Here is a 16,084-nt window from a genome sequence, read left to right as displayed (position 1 = left end):
TTATTTAAAGAACTCATCCTGCAGTCTGATGTTATAGTCATCCTGTCTGTCCTGAATTACCATCAACACTTTCATCATCCATTACTATTTAAAAGCTCTATCCCAGAATCACTGGCCCTGAATTTGCGGTCGGCGGCGTAGCTAAGGAGTACACATGCTGACATCCGAATGAAAAATTGTCATGGTAATGAATGCGCAGTAGGTGGGCAATTAGCCTAACTTTTCACCAGCACATTGATTTCAATGGGTAGGTGAAACGTGCAGCGAAGCCAATGCGGAGTTGAAACTTGACAGGTCGCAAGTTCAGGATTTAGTGCATGGAAATCCCGAACTTATGGTCAATTTTAAAGGCAGCATGTACACCGTCATACCGACCACAAAATCAGGGCCACTATTTTTTAATAATGGTATATTGTGATAGTAGTCACCAGGGAATGTATGTGGCAAAATCGCTGAAAAGTGTGATAATATTAAGAATCTTTCACTCTAGTTTTTGCGAACCAAATCATACAGACTGCCACTTATCTCATGACCAACAGGCAGTTGAGTAAGGTGTGTTGATCTCTGCTTCCATTGCCAGCAGCGAGAGGTGTTTGAAGATGGTAGTTATGATAATGTAGCAAGCACTGTGGACAGTTCCTGCAGTTTGCAGCTCTCTTCCCCAGCCCTCTGACATTCTAAGGTATGGGTGCTTCCTTTTTCCACCTTAGAAGAATGAAAGGCTGAATTCATCTACCAAGATTCAAACCAAGATCTTTTGGTCCACAGTCCAGCAATAAACAAATAATCTTGGGAACGGTAGCATACTGGTTATGTTACTGGACTAGTAACCCAGAGGCCTGGACTAATAATCCATGAGATGTGAGTTCAAATCCCACCATGGCAGCTGTGGACTGTAAATATTTTTAATTAAATAAATCTGGAATAAAAAGCTACTGGATTGTCGTAAAAACCCATCTGGTTCACTAATGTCTTTTAGGGAAAGAAATCTGCCATCCTTACCTGGTCTAGCCTACATGTGACTCCAGACCCACAGCAATGCGGTTGACACTTAACTGCCCTCTGAAATGGCCCAGCATGCCACTCAGTTGTAAAAAAACCGCTACAAGAAACAATAATAAGAATAAAACCGGACGGGCCACCCGGCATCGACCTCGGCACCAGCTTTGGACCAGCAAAGGCAAACCCAGTTCACCTCACTAACATCTGGGGACTTGTGCCAAAATTGGGAGAGCTGTCCCACAGACTAGTCAAGCAACAGCCTGACAGTCATACTCGCAGAATCGTTTCTTCAGCCAATGTCCCAAACTCCTCCATCACCATTCCTGGATATGTCCTGTCCCACCGGCAGGACACCCTGTTCGTGTTGTGTGGCACTAACACCATGCTAAACATACAAACATAGAAGATAGGAGTAGTCCATTCGGCCCCTCGAGCCTGCTCCGCCATACAATGCGATCATGGCTGATCATCCAAATTCAGTACCCGGTCCCTGCTTTCTCCCCATACCCCTTGATCCCTTTAGCCTTAAGAAATATATCCAACTCCTTCTTGAATATATTTAAGGAATTGGCCTCTACTGTCTTCTGTGATAGAGAATTCCACAGGTTCACCACTCTCTGGGTGAAGAAATTCCTCCTCATTTCTGTCCTAAATGGCCTACCCCTTATCCTTGAACTGTGACCCCTGGTTCTGGACTCCCCGACCATCGGGAACATCCTTCCTGCATCTAGTCTGTCCAGTCCTGTCAGAATTTTATAAGTTTCAATGAGATCCCCTCTCATTCTTCTAAACACCAGCGAGTACAAGCCCAATCGACCCAATCTCTCCTCATACGTCATTCCTGCCATCCCAGGTGTCAGCCTGGTGAATCTTCGCTGAACTACTTCCATGGCAAGAACATCCTTCCTCAGATAAGGCGACCAAAACTGCACACAATACTCAAGATGAATAAATGGGATAGATTCAGAACAGATCTAGCAGCTCAAAACTGGGCATCCATGAGGTGCCGTGGGCCATCAGCAGCAGCAGAATTGTATTCCACCACAATCTGTAACCTTATGGCCCGGCATATCCCTCACTCTACCATTAACATCAAGCCAGGCGACCAACCCTGGTTCAATGAGGGGTGTAGAAGAGCATGCCAGGAACCGCACCAGACATACCTAAAAATGAGGTGCCAACCTGGGGAAGCTGCAACACAGGACTACATGTATGCTAATCAACGGAAGCAGCATGCTATAGACAGAGCTAAGCGATCCTACAACCAACAGATCAGATCAAAGCTCTGCAGTCCTGCCACATCCAGTTGTGAATGGCATGAAACAACTGACAGGAGGAGGAGACTCCATGAGCACCCCCATCCTCAATGATGGCGGAGCCTAGCACGCAAGTGCAAAAGACAAGGCTGAAGTGTTTGCAACCATCTTCAGCCAGAAGTGCCGTGTGGATAATCCATCTCAGCCTCCTCCTGAGGTCCCCACCATCAGAGAAGCCAGCCTTCAACCAATTCGATTCACTCCACGTGATATCAAGAAATGGCTGAGCATACTGGATACAGAAAAGGCTATAGGCCCCGACAATATCCCGGCTGTCGTGCTGAAGACTTGTGCTCCAGAATTAGCCGTGCCTCTAGCTAAGCTGTTCCAGTATGGCTACAACACTGGCATCTACTCGACAATGTGGAAAACTGCCCAGGCATGTCCTGTCCACAAAAAACAGGAAATATCCAATCTGGCCAATTACCGCCCCATCAGTCTACTCTCAATCATCAGCAAAGTGATGGAAGGTGTCGTTAACAGTGCTATCAAGCGGCACTTACCAATAACCTGCTCACTGATGCTCAGTTTGGGTTCCGCCAGGACCACTTGGCTCCAGACCTAATTACAGCATCGGTCCAAACATGGACAAAAGAGTTGAATTCCAGAGGTGAGGTGAGAGTGACTGCCCTTAACATCAAAGCAGCATTTGACCGAGTGTGGCATCAAGGAGCCCTAGTAAAATTGAAGTCAATGGGAATCGGGGGGGAAAACTCTCCACTGGCTGCAGTCATACCTAGCACAAAGGAAGATGGTTGTGATTGTTGGAGGTCAATCATCTCAGCCCCAGGACATCGCTGCAGGAGTTCCTCAGGGCAGTGTCCTAGGCCCAACCATCTTCAGCTGCTTCATCAATGACCTCCCCTCCATCATAAGGTCAGAAGTGGGGATGTTCGCTAATGATTGCAGTGTTCAGTTCCATTCGCAACTCCTCAGATAATGAAGCAGTTCATGCCTGCAGGCGCAAGACCTGGACGACATTCAGGTTTGGACTGATAAGTGGCAAGTAACATTCGCGCCGCACAAGTGCCAGGCAATGACTATCTCCAACAAGCGAGAGTCTAACCATCACCCCTTGACATTCAACAGCATTACCATCGGCGAATCCCCCAACATCAACATCCTGGGGGTCACCATTAACCAGAAACTGAACTGGACCAGCCACATAAATACTGTGGCTACAAGAGCCGGTCAGAGGCTGGGTATTCTGTAGCGAGTGTCTCACCTCCTGACTCTCCAAAGCCTTTCCACCATCTACAAGGCACAAGTCAGGAGTGTGATGGAATACTTTCCACTTGCCTGGATGAGTGGAGCTCTATTAACACTGAAGAAGCTCAACACCATCCAGGACAAAGCAGCCCACTTGATTGGCACTCCATCCACCAGCGGCGCACCGTGGCTGCAGTGTGTACCATCTACAAGATGCACTGCAGCAATTCGCCAAGGCTTCTTCGACAGCACCTCCCAAACCCACGACCTCTACCACATAGAAGTATAAGGGCAGCAGGCGCATGGGAACACCATCACCTCCAAGTCACACAACATAAATTTAAAATGGAGATAGACAGTTTCCTAGCTGATGAGGGAATTAGGGGCAGGGAAGTGGACGTGAGTCTAGGTTCGGATCAGCCATGATCCTATTGAATGGCGGAGCAGGCCCAAAGGGCCGTATGGCCTACTGCTCCTACTTCTTATGTTCTTATGTTATCCTGACTTGGAAATATATCACCGTTCCTTCATAGTCACTGGGTCAAAATCCTGGAACTCCCTCCCTAACAGCACTATGGGAGTACCTTCACCAAGCGGACTGCAGCGGTTCCAGAAGGCGGCTCTCCACCACCTTCTCAAGGGCAATTAAGGATGGGCAATAAATGCTGGCCTTGCCAGCGACGTCCACAACTCCAATTCATGAATCTCAGACTTGAAACCTAAACACTATTTTGTCAGTTATAGTGGGGTCTGTATCATAAAGGCTGCTCTGTCAATCACAGTGGTGTCTACCCCTGTGTCAGTCACTATTATGTTTACCCTATTTTCTATTTAAAAACCTATGAAATATTATAGATATGTCAACCCTATAGCTGCTTTCAAAACAATAACAAGTGAGATTGAGGGATACCAGTAACTGTACAGACATCTCCCTTTGTGTTTAGGTTTATCTATGGAAACTCAACACAGTAGCACTTTTAAGAAATTATGTGAATGAGAATGTTATTCTTGTGATATGTTTCACTTGCCACATATCTATAATCAGTGTTGTGTTTAGGTCTATGAAGGTTATGGACAGACTGAGTGCACAGCTGGATGTACCTTTACCACACCTGGAGACTGGACATCAGGTGCTATCTGATACCTCTATCTTTACTTCTAACATATGAGTGCACTATATATCGGAGGTTTACATAACTTTCTTAACATATGATTCAGTTTCTCATGCAGCAGAGTATTAATATGCTGTGCTTGAGAGCAAAAGCAAAATGCCCTAACTCTGTTGAGTTCTGAATGTTAGCTGCGGTCCTTTGGGAAGCATCAATCAGATGTTTAGGGAAGGGCTGGAGAATGTCTCATCCTTTTTTACCCTTCTCATATTTTCTGGTGGTTGGCTTCAGAGCAGAATTAGCAGAGACCTTAGAACTGCTTGCTCACCTGTCCTCTATCTCAGTCAGGGATGTTTGGTGACATGGAAAGACCAAAGAAAGGTAAAATTATGAAAATTGCATAAAGAGGTTTGGATTTTCTATATACTATATAAAAATATTAGTTAATCTCCCTTGTGTTGTACATAGGGAGAGGGTAATTTTGACATTGGGCAATAGTGTAAAACGCGCAATATCAGTTTGGCCACCAAATGGAAACGAACATCGGGAGAGGTGTTTAACGGCTGGCCAAGCTGATACCGCACATTTCACATTATCACCCAATGTTAAAATTACCCAGGGAGTCAAGACCAAGGGCACATTTCAGATCAAGCAGGGATAGAAGGCAGGAAGATAGGTGAGTCAAGGCAGAGAAAGGGAGGAGGTAGATGGGAGAGGAAGGCAGGAGAAGGGGAGGATGGAGAGGGATGAGGTGGAGGAAGAGGGACTGGGAAAAGGGTGAGAGGAGAGAAGTAGGGAGAAGGCAGAGGAGCAAGGGTGAGGATAGTGGAAGCAGACTGAGAACATGGTGAGTGAAGGAGAGGGGAAAGAAAGGGGTGAAAACTGGAGAAGTGAGGGGAAATGGTACAGGGGAGGGAGGGAGAGAGCAGGGGAGGAGAAGGAGGAGTTGAGATGAGGAGCAAGGGATGAGAGAGGAGGAAGGATAGAGAGATAGGAGTAGATAATGGTTATGGAGGGAGGAGAGAAGGGTAGATGCATGGAGAAAAGGGGGAAAGGAGGGATACGAGAAGGAGAGGAGGAATGAGGGAATAGATTAATAAAAGGTTGAGGGGGAAGATAGTGAAGGGATAAGAAGGGTATAGTAGGGGATGAGAGGAGGAAGAGTGGAGAGAAGGGGAGAGGAAAAACGTCTTGAGGATGGGGAGGGGAGGGAGACTGAAGTAGAGAGGAGGAGGAAAGAGGAGAGTGGAAGGGGCAGAGAGGAAGAAGGGAATAGGGTTAAGGGGAGAAGGGTAGAGGGGAGAAGATGGAAAGGATGGGGATGGGAGGGGAAGACTGGAGAGAAGGAAGAACAGCGGCAGAGGAGGGAACGACAGGGTAGATGGAAGAAGAAGGATTTAGAGTGGAGAAAGGGGTTGGGGATAAGTTAGAGAAGGGAGTCAGGGAGAGAGGAGGGGAGGGAAAAGAGAAGAGGCGGAGAGGAGGGGGGAGGTGGAAGAGAGGAAGGAGCTAGGAGGGAAGGGAAGGGGAGCAAGGTAGAGAGAAGGAGTTAAATAGGGACAGGAAGGTGGGAAGGAACGATGGGGGGGCTTTTGTATTCAATTACTATAGATAGAAAACCAAGAATTCAGAATTCTGGCGGTCCTTTTTATGGTCTTATCTACTAGTGTTGCCACCTTTAATGACCTGTGTATCTGGACTCCAAGGTCCCTCGGCTCCTCCACTTTATGCAAAATTGTATTAATTATGTATTTATGTCCTTTAATTCTGTGCTCACAGTCCAAAAATCTAATAATCATGTAACCATGTATCAAATTGCATTTTCTACTTCCTCCCAGAATACAAGATACAAACATTATTTGATTAATAAAATGTCTCGTTTTCATTCTGCAGGTCATGTTGGGGCTCCTCTACCATGTAATTTTCTGAAACTTATTGATGTAGAAGAAATGAAGTATTTTTCTGCAAAAGGAGAAGGAGAGGTAGGTAAATAGTTATTTTTCATCATATTCCACCCCCATTTTTACATATCCCACCTTCGATACTATTCACTATTTCAATTAAAGGGGTAGGTCATACGAAAAAGGCAATTTTTTTCAGGACAATGGGGAATGAGCAGGGGTGTGGGACTAATTGGATAGCTCTTTCAAAAAGCTGGCACAGGCACGATGGGCAGAATGGCCTCCTTCTGTGCTGTAAGATTCTATGATTCTTTGCGGAGGGGGGGGGGGATTACATCTGTCCCGAAAACGGGCGATCGGGGGCACAGGGAACGATCTCAGTGCCTAGATGGATAGGCCTGAGGCGCATCTTATATTGGGCTAGCCTCATTACTATGCGTACACCCAGGCAGCTCGCCAGAGAAGAGGCCTCGAAGATTGGGCCGCTGTCCTCGTCCTCAGATAAGTCCATGAAAGGGACCAGCAGAGGGAGGGCAACCGGGAAGAGGGCGAGCAGGTGGGAGGGAGCAGTGGCCATGATCAGTGGCAGCGAACGTGGAGGATGGTGTCAGCGATTCGGCAAAGTGGTGGCAGTGATCGGGGGGTGTCGAGGTAGCAATCTGGTGTGAGAGCGATGGTCGGTAGCACCCTGATTGAATGTAGATGTGGGAAGCAGACTGTTGCTCTTCCTAGCTCCACATTATGGTAAGTCTATTTTAAAATCTTTTTGGTGGCGGCCTGCAGCGCTGCCTTTAAGGACTGCCTGTTAAGCCTCAAGTAGACCTGTTTTTCCTGAATGCAGTCGGCGCTGGAAGTATTAAGGCAACCCAATATTGCAGAGGGGGCCTCAAACAGGCATTGGGCCCCTTATATGCATTTCAAGCATGGGCCCTGCAAGCCTATGTTTTTGTGTATACCAATATGGTGGGCAGCTCATAGTGTTTGCTTCCTGCTCACCATATTGGAGACTTAGGCACCTGTTTATCACCCAGAAAATGGGCACAGCGCCATTGAATTTCTAGACCCTGGATCCTACAAGATCAGGATCCACTTTTTCCCGCTTCCCCTGGAGTGGAATAGGCAACCTCTTCTTGTCATTTCAGTTTGTCCTCTTGAGTCCTCATACAGCAAATTATTTATCTTGCCCATGCTGTTGTGACCCCCCGCCCCAACCATCCCAGTGAAGAGGCAGATAGGTCACCCTGAGCTGTTCTTGCAGCAATTTCAAGGAAAGCAAATCTCAAGGTATGAAGGCCTAACCTAGAAGGAGGAACTTGAATGTGGAAGCAATGTGAAAATATAGTTGAAATAGAGATTCTTTTGACTCAGCATTGCAAATAATCATTACATTATAGATCTGTGTGAAAGGACCAAATGTGTTCAAAGGCTACCTCAAAGATACAGAGAAAACAGCTGAAGCTCTGGACAAAGATAGGTGGCTGCATACTGGGGATATTGGAAAATGGTTACCTGTAAGTATTTACTGTTTAAATATTATTGTGTCGTACAACTGATCAATTATGTTTTTTTTTACAGTTTTATATTTTTTGAAATAAAATATTTGAAAATGTTGCCTTTATAACAATTCTTTTTTAAATTCATATCAAAACATATGTGGACATGAGTATGAAATGTATTTGTTTATAGAATTATAGATTGCTAACAGTTAGTTACAAGATTGTTTGGGACATCGGAATTCTATGAAGAGGCAATGAAGTGTTTGTTGCACTAGAATTCCATATAGTGGACATGAATGAGAAGACATTTGATCTACTGAAATTCTATATCCCATGGCTTAGTGAGGATTGGTTTGGCTCATACTGACTTTGTGCAGGAGTAAATGGGAAGTGGTTTGGTCATTGGAATTCTGCAGAATGGGAAGAAAAACCACTGGAATGTGAAACAAAGGGATTAAGTAGGAAGCAGTGTGGTCTATTGGAGTCCTATGCTTGGACTATTTGTACAGTCATCTAGGGTTGACTGGTATACTAAATGGACTCACTGAGTCATAGTGGGTTTGTCATGATAGTCAACTGCTTTCAAGGTTAGTTTAGTGTGGGAATTTATCATTTTTGAGAAGTAATCCACTTTTGAGAGGGGCTCGTCTTAACCTGCTCACTTGCTATTTGCTGTGAACTGAGAGTTTCAGGACATCCAGTTTAGGACACTTAGGGGAAAAAAATATTGATTGGCGGCAGTGAAATCTTGTATGTTAAATTACCAATTCAATATCCAATTGACTAAATGTGAATAAATCAGAAGCAGTTCCATTCAGTTGGTAAGTATCACAAAGGACCAAGTATGCAAGAGAAAACTCTGCAGTCAAATTACTGGTTTTTTTTAAGCTACCAACTGGCAAGTAGCTAGAAGCAACCAATAAAATATTGATTGCTATAAAAAAAAAAAATCTGAAATTAGGTTGGACTGCTGCCTTCGACCTCACCGCTAAGAATTTATTGGTAACATTTATAAAATAAGAAACCCACAATAAAATAAACAATTCTAGTTTATTAGGCCAGTTCATCTGTTTTTTTTGGTGGTATTGGTTGAGGGAGAAATCTTAACCAAGAGATCAGGCGAACTCCCTGCTCTTCTTTGAATAGTTCCATGGCCTCTTTAAAGTTCACCTGAATCAGTGGAACAGGCAAATATGGCATTGGTTTAACGTCTCCTCCAAAGGGTGGCAGCTCCCACAATGGAATAATAAAGAAAAAAGACTTGCATTTATATAGCATCTTTCACATCCTCAGCATGTCCTAAAGCACTTTACAGCCAATGAACTACTTTTGAAGTGTAGTCACTGTTGTAATGTAGGAAACGTGGTAGCCAATTTGTGCACAGCAAGGTCCCACAAACAGCAAAGTGATAATGACCAGATAATGGGGGAAAAATTCAGTTGCTTTGCGCCTCCCGTTAGCACCTAAGAGGGCACTAATGGGGCGCAAAGCAACTAGCACCCAGGCGCGGTGCCGCCAATGCCTCCCGCGAAATTCAGTGTGAAGTTAGTGGTGGCCTGCGGCGCTGCGCCGCCGATGACGTCATCGCCGTGCACAGCGCCCCACTCGCGCCCTGGCCATGATCTTCAGTAGCGCCCCCTGACTTACCACCGGACGCCATGTCCGATGGTCAGGAGGGCCTACCTACGGCCGGGGCAGCACTAATTAAAGGCGAGGTGCCGGGCGGCCATTTTTGTTGCTGGCTGCCTGCCAGCACCTGCCCCCGCTGCCGTCCCTAGACTCCTCTGCCACCCCGCGGAGTGCCGGCTGCGCTCCGTGAGCTCAGCACTTCTCTTGAGTGCCGGGCTCTTTTGCCGGCACCCCGATCCCTGGTGGCCCAGCTGGGTCCCGGGTTGCGCTGTGCAAGGCCCCTCCCCTTTAAGAAGGGGAGGAAGGCCTGCAGTACCGCGGCGCGACGTGCTGCAGTGCCACGTAGCGCCGCAATATTCCCTCGCAGCGCCCCAAGAGGGAGGCAGGGCGCTTCTAGTAGAGCCCCGTTTCCCTCTTGGGGTGTTACAGATGAATTTCGGCCGTGGGGGCGCTAATTTTTTCGGAGCGCTAAAAGTAGTGCCCTGGCAAAGTTAGCGCCCCAAAGTGGGCGCGACTCAATTTTTCCCCCAAATCTGTTTGTGATGTTGGTTGAGGGAGAACTATTGGCCAGGACATCGGGAAGAACTCCCCTGCTTTTCTTCAAAACAGTGCCATGGAATCTTTTATGTCCACCTGAGAGGGCAGACAGGTCTTGGTTTATCGTCTCATCCAAAAGGTGGCATCTCCAACAGTGCAGCACTCCCTCAATACTGTACTGAAATGTCAGCTGACATTTGATGCTTAAATCCCTGGAGTGGGACTATGAACCCACAACCTTCTGACTCAGAGGTGAGAGTGCTACCACTGAACCATGGCAGTACTCACTCGGTAGTGCACTAGAAGGTTAGCACTAAAGGAAAATAGATACTTTTATGTCCAAAAGTAATGCCACAGGAGACCAACTATATTATAATAATAATATACATTGTGAAATATATGATATACACTTCTGTTGTTACAAAGCAATACATCTTCTGATGTTTTATGAAGGTTTTCTATAGCTTAAGACCTGATTTTGTACATTGAGTGATTGTTCCTTATTTTTCAGGAGTACTATCCTGATTTATAATGCAGTTAATTACAGAAGTGTTATGGGATCATTGCTTTGTTTTCTTATACACAGAATGGCACTTTAAAAATCATAGATAGAAAGAAACATATATTCAAACTTGCTCAGGGAGAGTACATTGCACCAGAAAAAATTGAGAATATCTACGTACGGAGTGAGCCTGTAGCCCAAGTGTATATCCATGGAGATAGTTTGCAGGTAAATATGTATTTTTAATATTATCAATAATAAAATGAACTATAACAATTGTACCTGAACATTTATAATGTATGTTATCTGTTTAATCTGTTAGTTCCTTTAAAAATATATTTTTGCCTCTTTTCTTTGGTTATTTGCTTTAATGTTCTCTTTTTTTCTTCCTGTCTCTGCTCCCCACTTTTTTGTGTTGTACTGTATCTTTACAGTAGTTTATCGCTACAAGTGTGTTGTAAGACATTAGATATAGAATCATAGAATAGTTACAGCACAGAAAGGAAGCCATTCAGCCCGTTGAGCCTGTGCCGGCTCTCTGCAAGAGCACTTCAGCTAGTCCCACTCCCCCGCACTTTCCCCGTAGCCCTGCAATTTTTTTTCCTTCGGGTACTTATCCAATTGCCTTTCGAAAGCCATGACTGAATCTGCCTCCACCACCCTCTCAGGCAGTGCATTCCAGATCCTAACCACTTTCTGCATAAAAAAGTTTTTCCTCATGTCGCCTTTGGTTCGTCTGCCAATCACCTTAAATCTGTGTCCTCTGGTTCTCGACCCTTCTGCCAATAGGAACAGTTTCTCTCTATCTACTCTGTCTAGACCCCTCATGATTTTGAATACCTCTGTCAAATCTCCTCTCAACCTTCTCTGCTCTAAGGAGAACAACCCCAGCTTCTCCAGTCTACCCACGAAACTGAAGTCCCTCATCCCTGGAACCATGCTTGTAAATCTTTTCTGCACCCTAAGGCCTTCACATCCTTCCTAAAGTGCGGTGCCCAGAATTGGACACAATACTCTTGTTAAGGCCAGACCAGTGTTTTATAAAGGTTCATCATAACTTCCTTGCTTTTGTACTCTATGCCTCTATTTATGAAGCCCAGGACCCCGTATGCTTTTTTAATCGCTTTCTCAACCTGCCCTGCCACCTTCAACAATTTGTGCACATATACCCCTAGGTCTCTCTGTTCATACACCCTCTTTAGAATTGTACCCTTTAGTTTATATTGCCTCTCCTCGTTCTTCCTACCAAAATGTATCACTTCGCACTTTTATGCATTAAATTTCATCTGCCACGTGTCCATCCATTCCACCAGCCTGTCTATGTCCTCTTGAAGTCTATCACTATCCTCCTCACTGTTCACTATACTTCCAAGTTCTGTGTCATCTGCAAATTTTGAAATTGTGCCCTGTACACCCAAGTCCAAGTCATTGATATATATCAAGAAAAGCAGTGGTCCTAGTAACAACCCCTGGGGAACACCACTGTGTACCTTCCTCCAGTCCGAAAAAAAACCATTCTCCACTCAGCGATTTACTTGTACTTCTTGCAATCTAGTATACTGTATTCGCTGCTCACGATGCGGTCTCCTCTACATTGGGGAGACCAAACGCAGATTGGGTGACTGCTTTGCGGAACACCTCCGTTCAGTCCGTAAGGGTGACCCCGAGCTTCCAATCGCCTGTCATTTTAATTCACCGCTCCATTCCCACTCGGACCTCACCGTCCTTGGCCTCTTGCATTGTTCCACGGAAGCTCAACGTAAACTCGAGGAACATCACCTCATCTTCCGATTAGGCACTTTGCAGCCTTCCGGACTCAATATCGAGTTCAACAATTTCAGATCATAACCTCGGCCCCTATTACATTTTTACTTATTTTTTTTCCACCCCTTTGTTTTGGGTTTTCCCTCCCCCCACCCTTTCCTTTTTTTTCCTCTCTCCCATATGGCAGCTGTCTCTCTTTCTGCCAGTACACTTCACACCTAATCTGAGCCATCTTTTGTCTCCACTAGTCCTAGTACCATCTTGTCTGGTTTTAAATACCTCTTAATGTCTCTTTACTTCTTTTGTTCTATCGTAGCCCTGCCTTCGATCTATTTCATTTCCTTTCCAGTTTTGAAAAAGGGTTTGACCCGAAACGTCGACTCTAATTTCTCTCCACGGATGTTGCCTGGCCTGCTGAGTTTTTCCAGCATTTTCTGTTGTTATTTCCATTCTCCACTCCTCTCTGTTTCCTGTCACTTAGCTAATTTCGTATCCATGCTGCCACTGTCCCTTTTATTCCATGGGCTTTAACTTTGCTGGCAAGCCTATTATGTGGCCCTTTATCAAACGCCTTTTGGAAGTCCATGTACACCACATCAACCTCATTGTCCTCATCAATCCTCTCTGTTACCTCATCAAAAAATTCAATCAAGTTAGTTAAGCACGATTTGCCTTTAACAAATCTGTGCTGGCTTTCTTTAATTAATCCACACTTGTCCAAGTGACTGTTAATTTTGTCCCGGATTATCGTTTCTAAAAGCTTCCCCAGTACTGAGGTTAAACTGGTTGGCCTGTAGTTGCTGGGTTTATCCTTACACCCTTTTTTGAACAAGGGTGTAACATTTGCAATTCTCCAGTCCTCCGGCACCACCCCCGTATCTAAGGAGGATTGAAAGATTATGGCCAGTACCTCCGCAATTTCACCTTTACTTCCCTCAGCGTCCCAGGATGCATCCCATCTGGTCCCGGTGACTTATCTACTTTAAGTACAGCCAGCCTTTCTAGTACCTCCTCTTTATCAATTTTTATCCCATCCAGTATCTCAACTACCTCCTCTTTCACTGACTTTGGCAGCATCTTCTTCCTTGATAAAGGCAGATGCAAAGTACTCATTTAGTACCTCAGCCATACCCTCTGCCTCCATGCATAGGTCTCCTTTTTGGTCCTTAATCTGCCCCACCCCTCTTACTACCCGTTTACTATTTATATGCCTATAGAAGACTTTTGGATTCTTTTTTATGTTAGCTGTCAATCTATTCTCATACTCTCTTTGCCCCTCTTACTTCCTTTTTCACTTGCCCTCTGAACTTTCTAAATTCACCCCTAAACATACACACTACTCCAAACGCTTCAAGGAATCTGCTAAAGTCACTCTGTAACTTCTAGAAAGTGGGTGAGGTTGTTGTAAGTCAAGTTGGTCTCTCATTTTCCCTTTCGCAGTGTTTATTATAATGTGGCTGTACTGTACTCTTTGAGGCACCTGGTGGAGACAATGGCCTTCACAACAGGGAGGGAAGAAAGGGGAAATGAGAGACCAACTTGAGCTACAACAACCTCACCCACGTTCTAGAAGTTACGGAGTGACTTTAGCAGATTCCTTGAAGATTTTGTAGTAGTGTGTATGTTTAGGGGTAGAGAGAATTAGAGGGAAGAAAAATAGGTTACAATGCAGCATACATGGTGATTTTTTTGTGCTTCATGAAGTGAAAATAAGTATTCTTGAGAATGAAATATTCTTTCCTTTTTCACCCAGTAAAATATGATGCACTGCCCTATTATTGTGCTTTAACCATAGCTTCAGAAGAGCAGATGATTGCAAGCTGCCTGTAAACAGGAATTACCCAAATATTTATGTTCTTATTTAAAATATTATAACAAAACTCATTAGTTCAAAAAACATATTTACATTTAAAAAAATCAAGAATGAATTGCATAGTATGTCGTAGTTCGAAGGAAAATATTTTGTTTTGATGTTATTGACATTCAGAAATGTCAGTGTTGCATTTTATTGTAACTTTTCTTCTCATGTAACCCCAGGAAAGTTGGTGAATAGTTGAACTTTAATATTTGTAATTTAAATGCACTTTTTCATTCTGTGTAACCTGTAAACATGCTTTCACTGTTTTGGTACAGTCCTTCTTGGTAGGTATTGTTGTACCAGATCCAGAGGCCACAGAAGCCTGGGCAAGGAAAAGGGGATTTGAGGGATCGTATGTAGAACTATGTAAATCTGAGGTATGTTTTTAAAAATAGATATCAAGACTATATAGTGTATTTAACCTGGATATGGCAGAGCCAAAACTTTACAGTCAACATAATTTTACAGTGGTCTGATTAAAGCTGTTACACACCGGGCTTTTTACACAGATGATCTTGGTGTACTGTACTATGTTAATGGGGTGACCTCTATTGGTAGCAAAAAAGTACTACATGGTTGCAATTTGCTCAACATCCGAGATATTCCGCATTCCTATTTGAGGTGCATTTCCAGCTTCTGCTTCTGCCTGCCTTGGATGCTGGCTACAGCACACAGATGCAGACACCCAGGCAGTGGGAAATGGTGGGGAGCTGCAAGGAGGTGGGAACGCAGCAGTGTGTTTTCCCAAGCAGTTCTTGCCTCTGCCCACCCTAAATCTGCCACAAAATTGGTGACCGGAAAATCTAGACTATTAACAGGTCTACTGTGTTATATTTTTGACATGGTCTGAACCAAACAAAATACATCCCACACCACAAAGTCTACCTTTAGCCAGAAGTGCAGAGTGGATGATCCATCTTGGCCTTCTCCTGACGTCCCCACCATCACAGAAGCCAATCTTCAGCCAATTCGATTCACTCCACATGATATCAAGAAACGGCTGAGTACACCGGATACACCAAAGGCTATGGGCCCCGACAACATCTCCGCTGTCTTGTTGAAGACCTGTGCTCCAGAACTAGCCATGCCTCTAGCCAAGCTGTTCCAGTACAGCTACAACACTGGCATCTACCCAGCAATGTGGAAAATTCTCCAGGTATGTCCTGTCCACAAAAAGCAGGACAAATCCAATCCGGCCAATTACCGCCGCATCAGTCTGCTCTCAATCATCAGCAAAGTGATGGAAGGTGTCGTCAACAGTGCTATCAAGCGGCACTTACTCACCAATAACCTGCTCACCGATGCTCAGTTTGGGTTCCACCAGGACCACTTGGCTCCAGACCTCATTACAGCCTTGGTCCAAACCTGGACAAAAGAGCTGAATTTCAGAGATGAGGTGAGAGTGACTGCCCTTGACATCAAGGCAGCATTTGACCGAGTGTGGCATCAAGGAGCCCTAGTAAAATTGAAGTCAATGGGAATCAGGGGGAATATTCTCCACTGGCTGGAGTCATACCTAGCACAAAGGAAGTTGGTTTTGGTTGTTGGAGGTCAATCATCTCAATCCCAAGACATCGCTGCAGGTGTTCCTCAGGGCAGTGTCCTTGGCCCAACCATCTTCAGCTGTTTCATCAATGACCTTCCCTCCATCATAGGGTCAGAAATGGGGATGTTTGCTGATGATTGCACAGTGTTCAGTTCCATTCGCAACTCCTCAGATAATGAAGCAGTCTATGCCTGCATGCAGCAAGACCTGGACAA

At 44.9% G+C, this 16,084-nt stretch overlaps 1 protein-coding gene across 3 annotated transcripts in view; it reads left to right on the top strand.

Annotated features, from left to right (window-relative positions):
- LOC147114101 (long-chain-fatty-acid--CoA ligase 6-like) overlaps positions 1-16,084 on the top strand; it is a 194,532-nt gene that overhangs the window by 162,075 nt on the left and 16,373 nt on the right. For all 3 annotated transcript variants that reach the window (XM_085995720.1, XM_085995721.1, XM_085995722.1), the window contains exons 15-19: positions 4,585-4,657; positions 6,530-6,618; positions 7,932-8,048; positions 10,786-10,929; positions 14,599-14,700. In XM_085995720.1, coding sequence (XP_085851846.1) covers positions 4,585-4,657; positions 6,530-6,618; positions 7,932-8,048; positions 10,786-10,929; positions 14,599-14,700 — 525 coding nt within the window. The remainder of the gene's footprint in view (positions 1-4,584; positions 4,658-6,529; positions 6,619-7,931; positions 8,049-10,785; positions 10,930-14,598; positions 14,701-16,084) is intronic.

The sequence above is a fragment of the Somniosus microcephalus genome, chromosome 8 (genome assembly GCF_052327205.1).
Source record: "Somniosus microcephalus isolate GS21.2 chromosome 8, FLI_Smic_1.0, whole genome shotgun sequence".
Classification (NCBI taxonomy): Eukaryota; Metazoa; Chordata; class Chondrichthyes; order Squaliformes; family Somniosidae; genus Somniosus; species Somniosus microcephalus.
The sequence above is the reverse complement of the archived record's forward strand: the minus strand, read 5'-3'. Positions and strand labels throughout refer to the sequence as shown.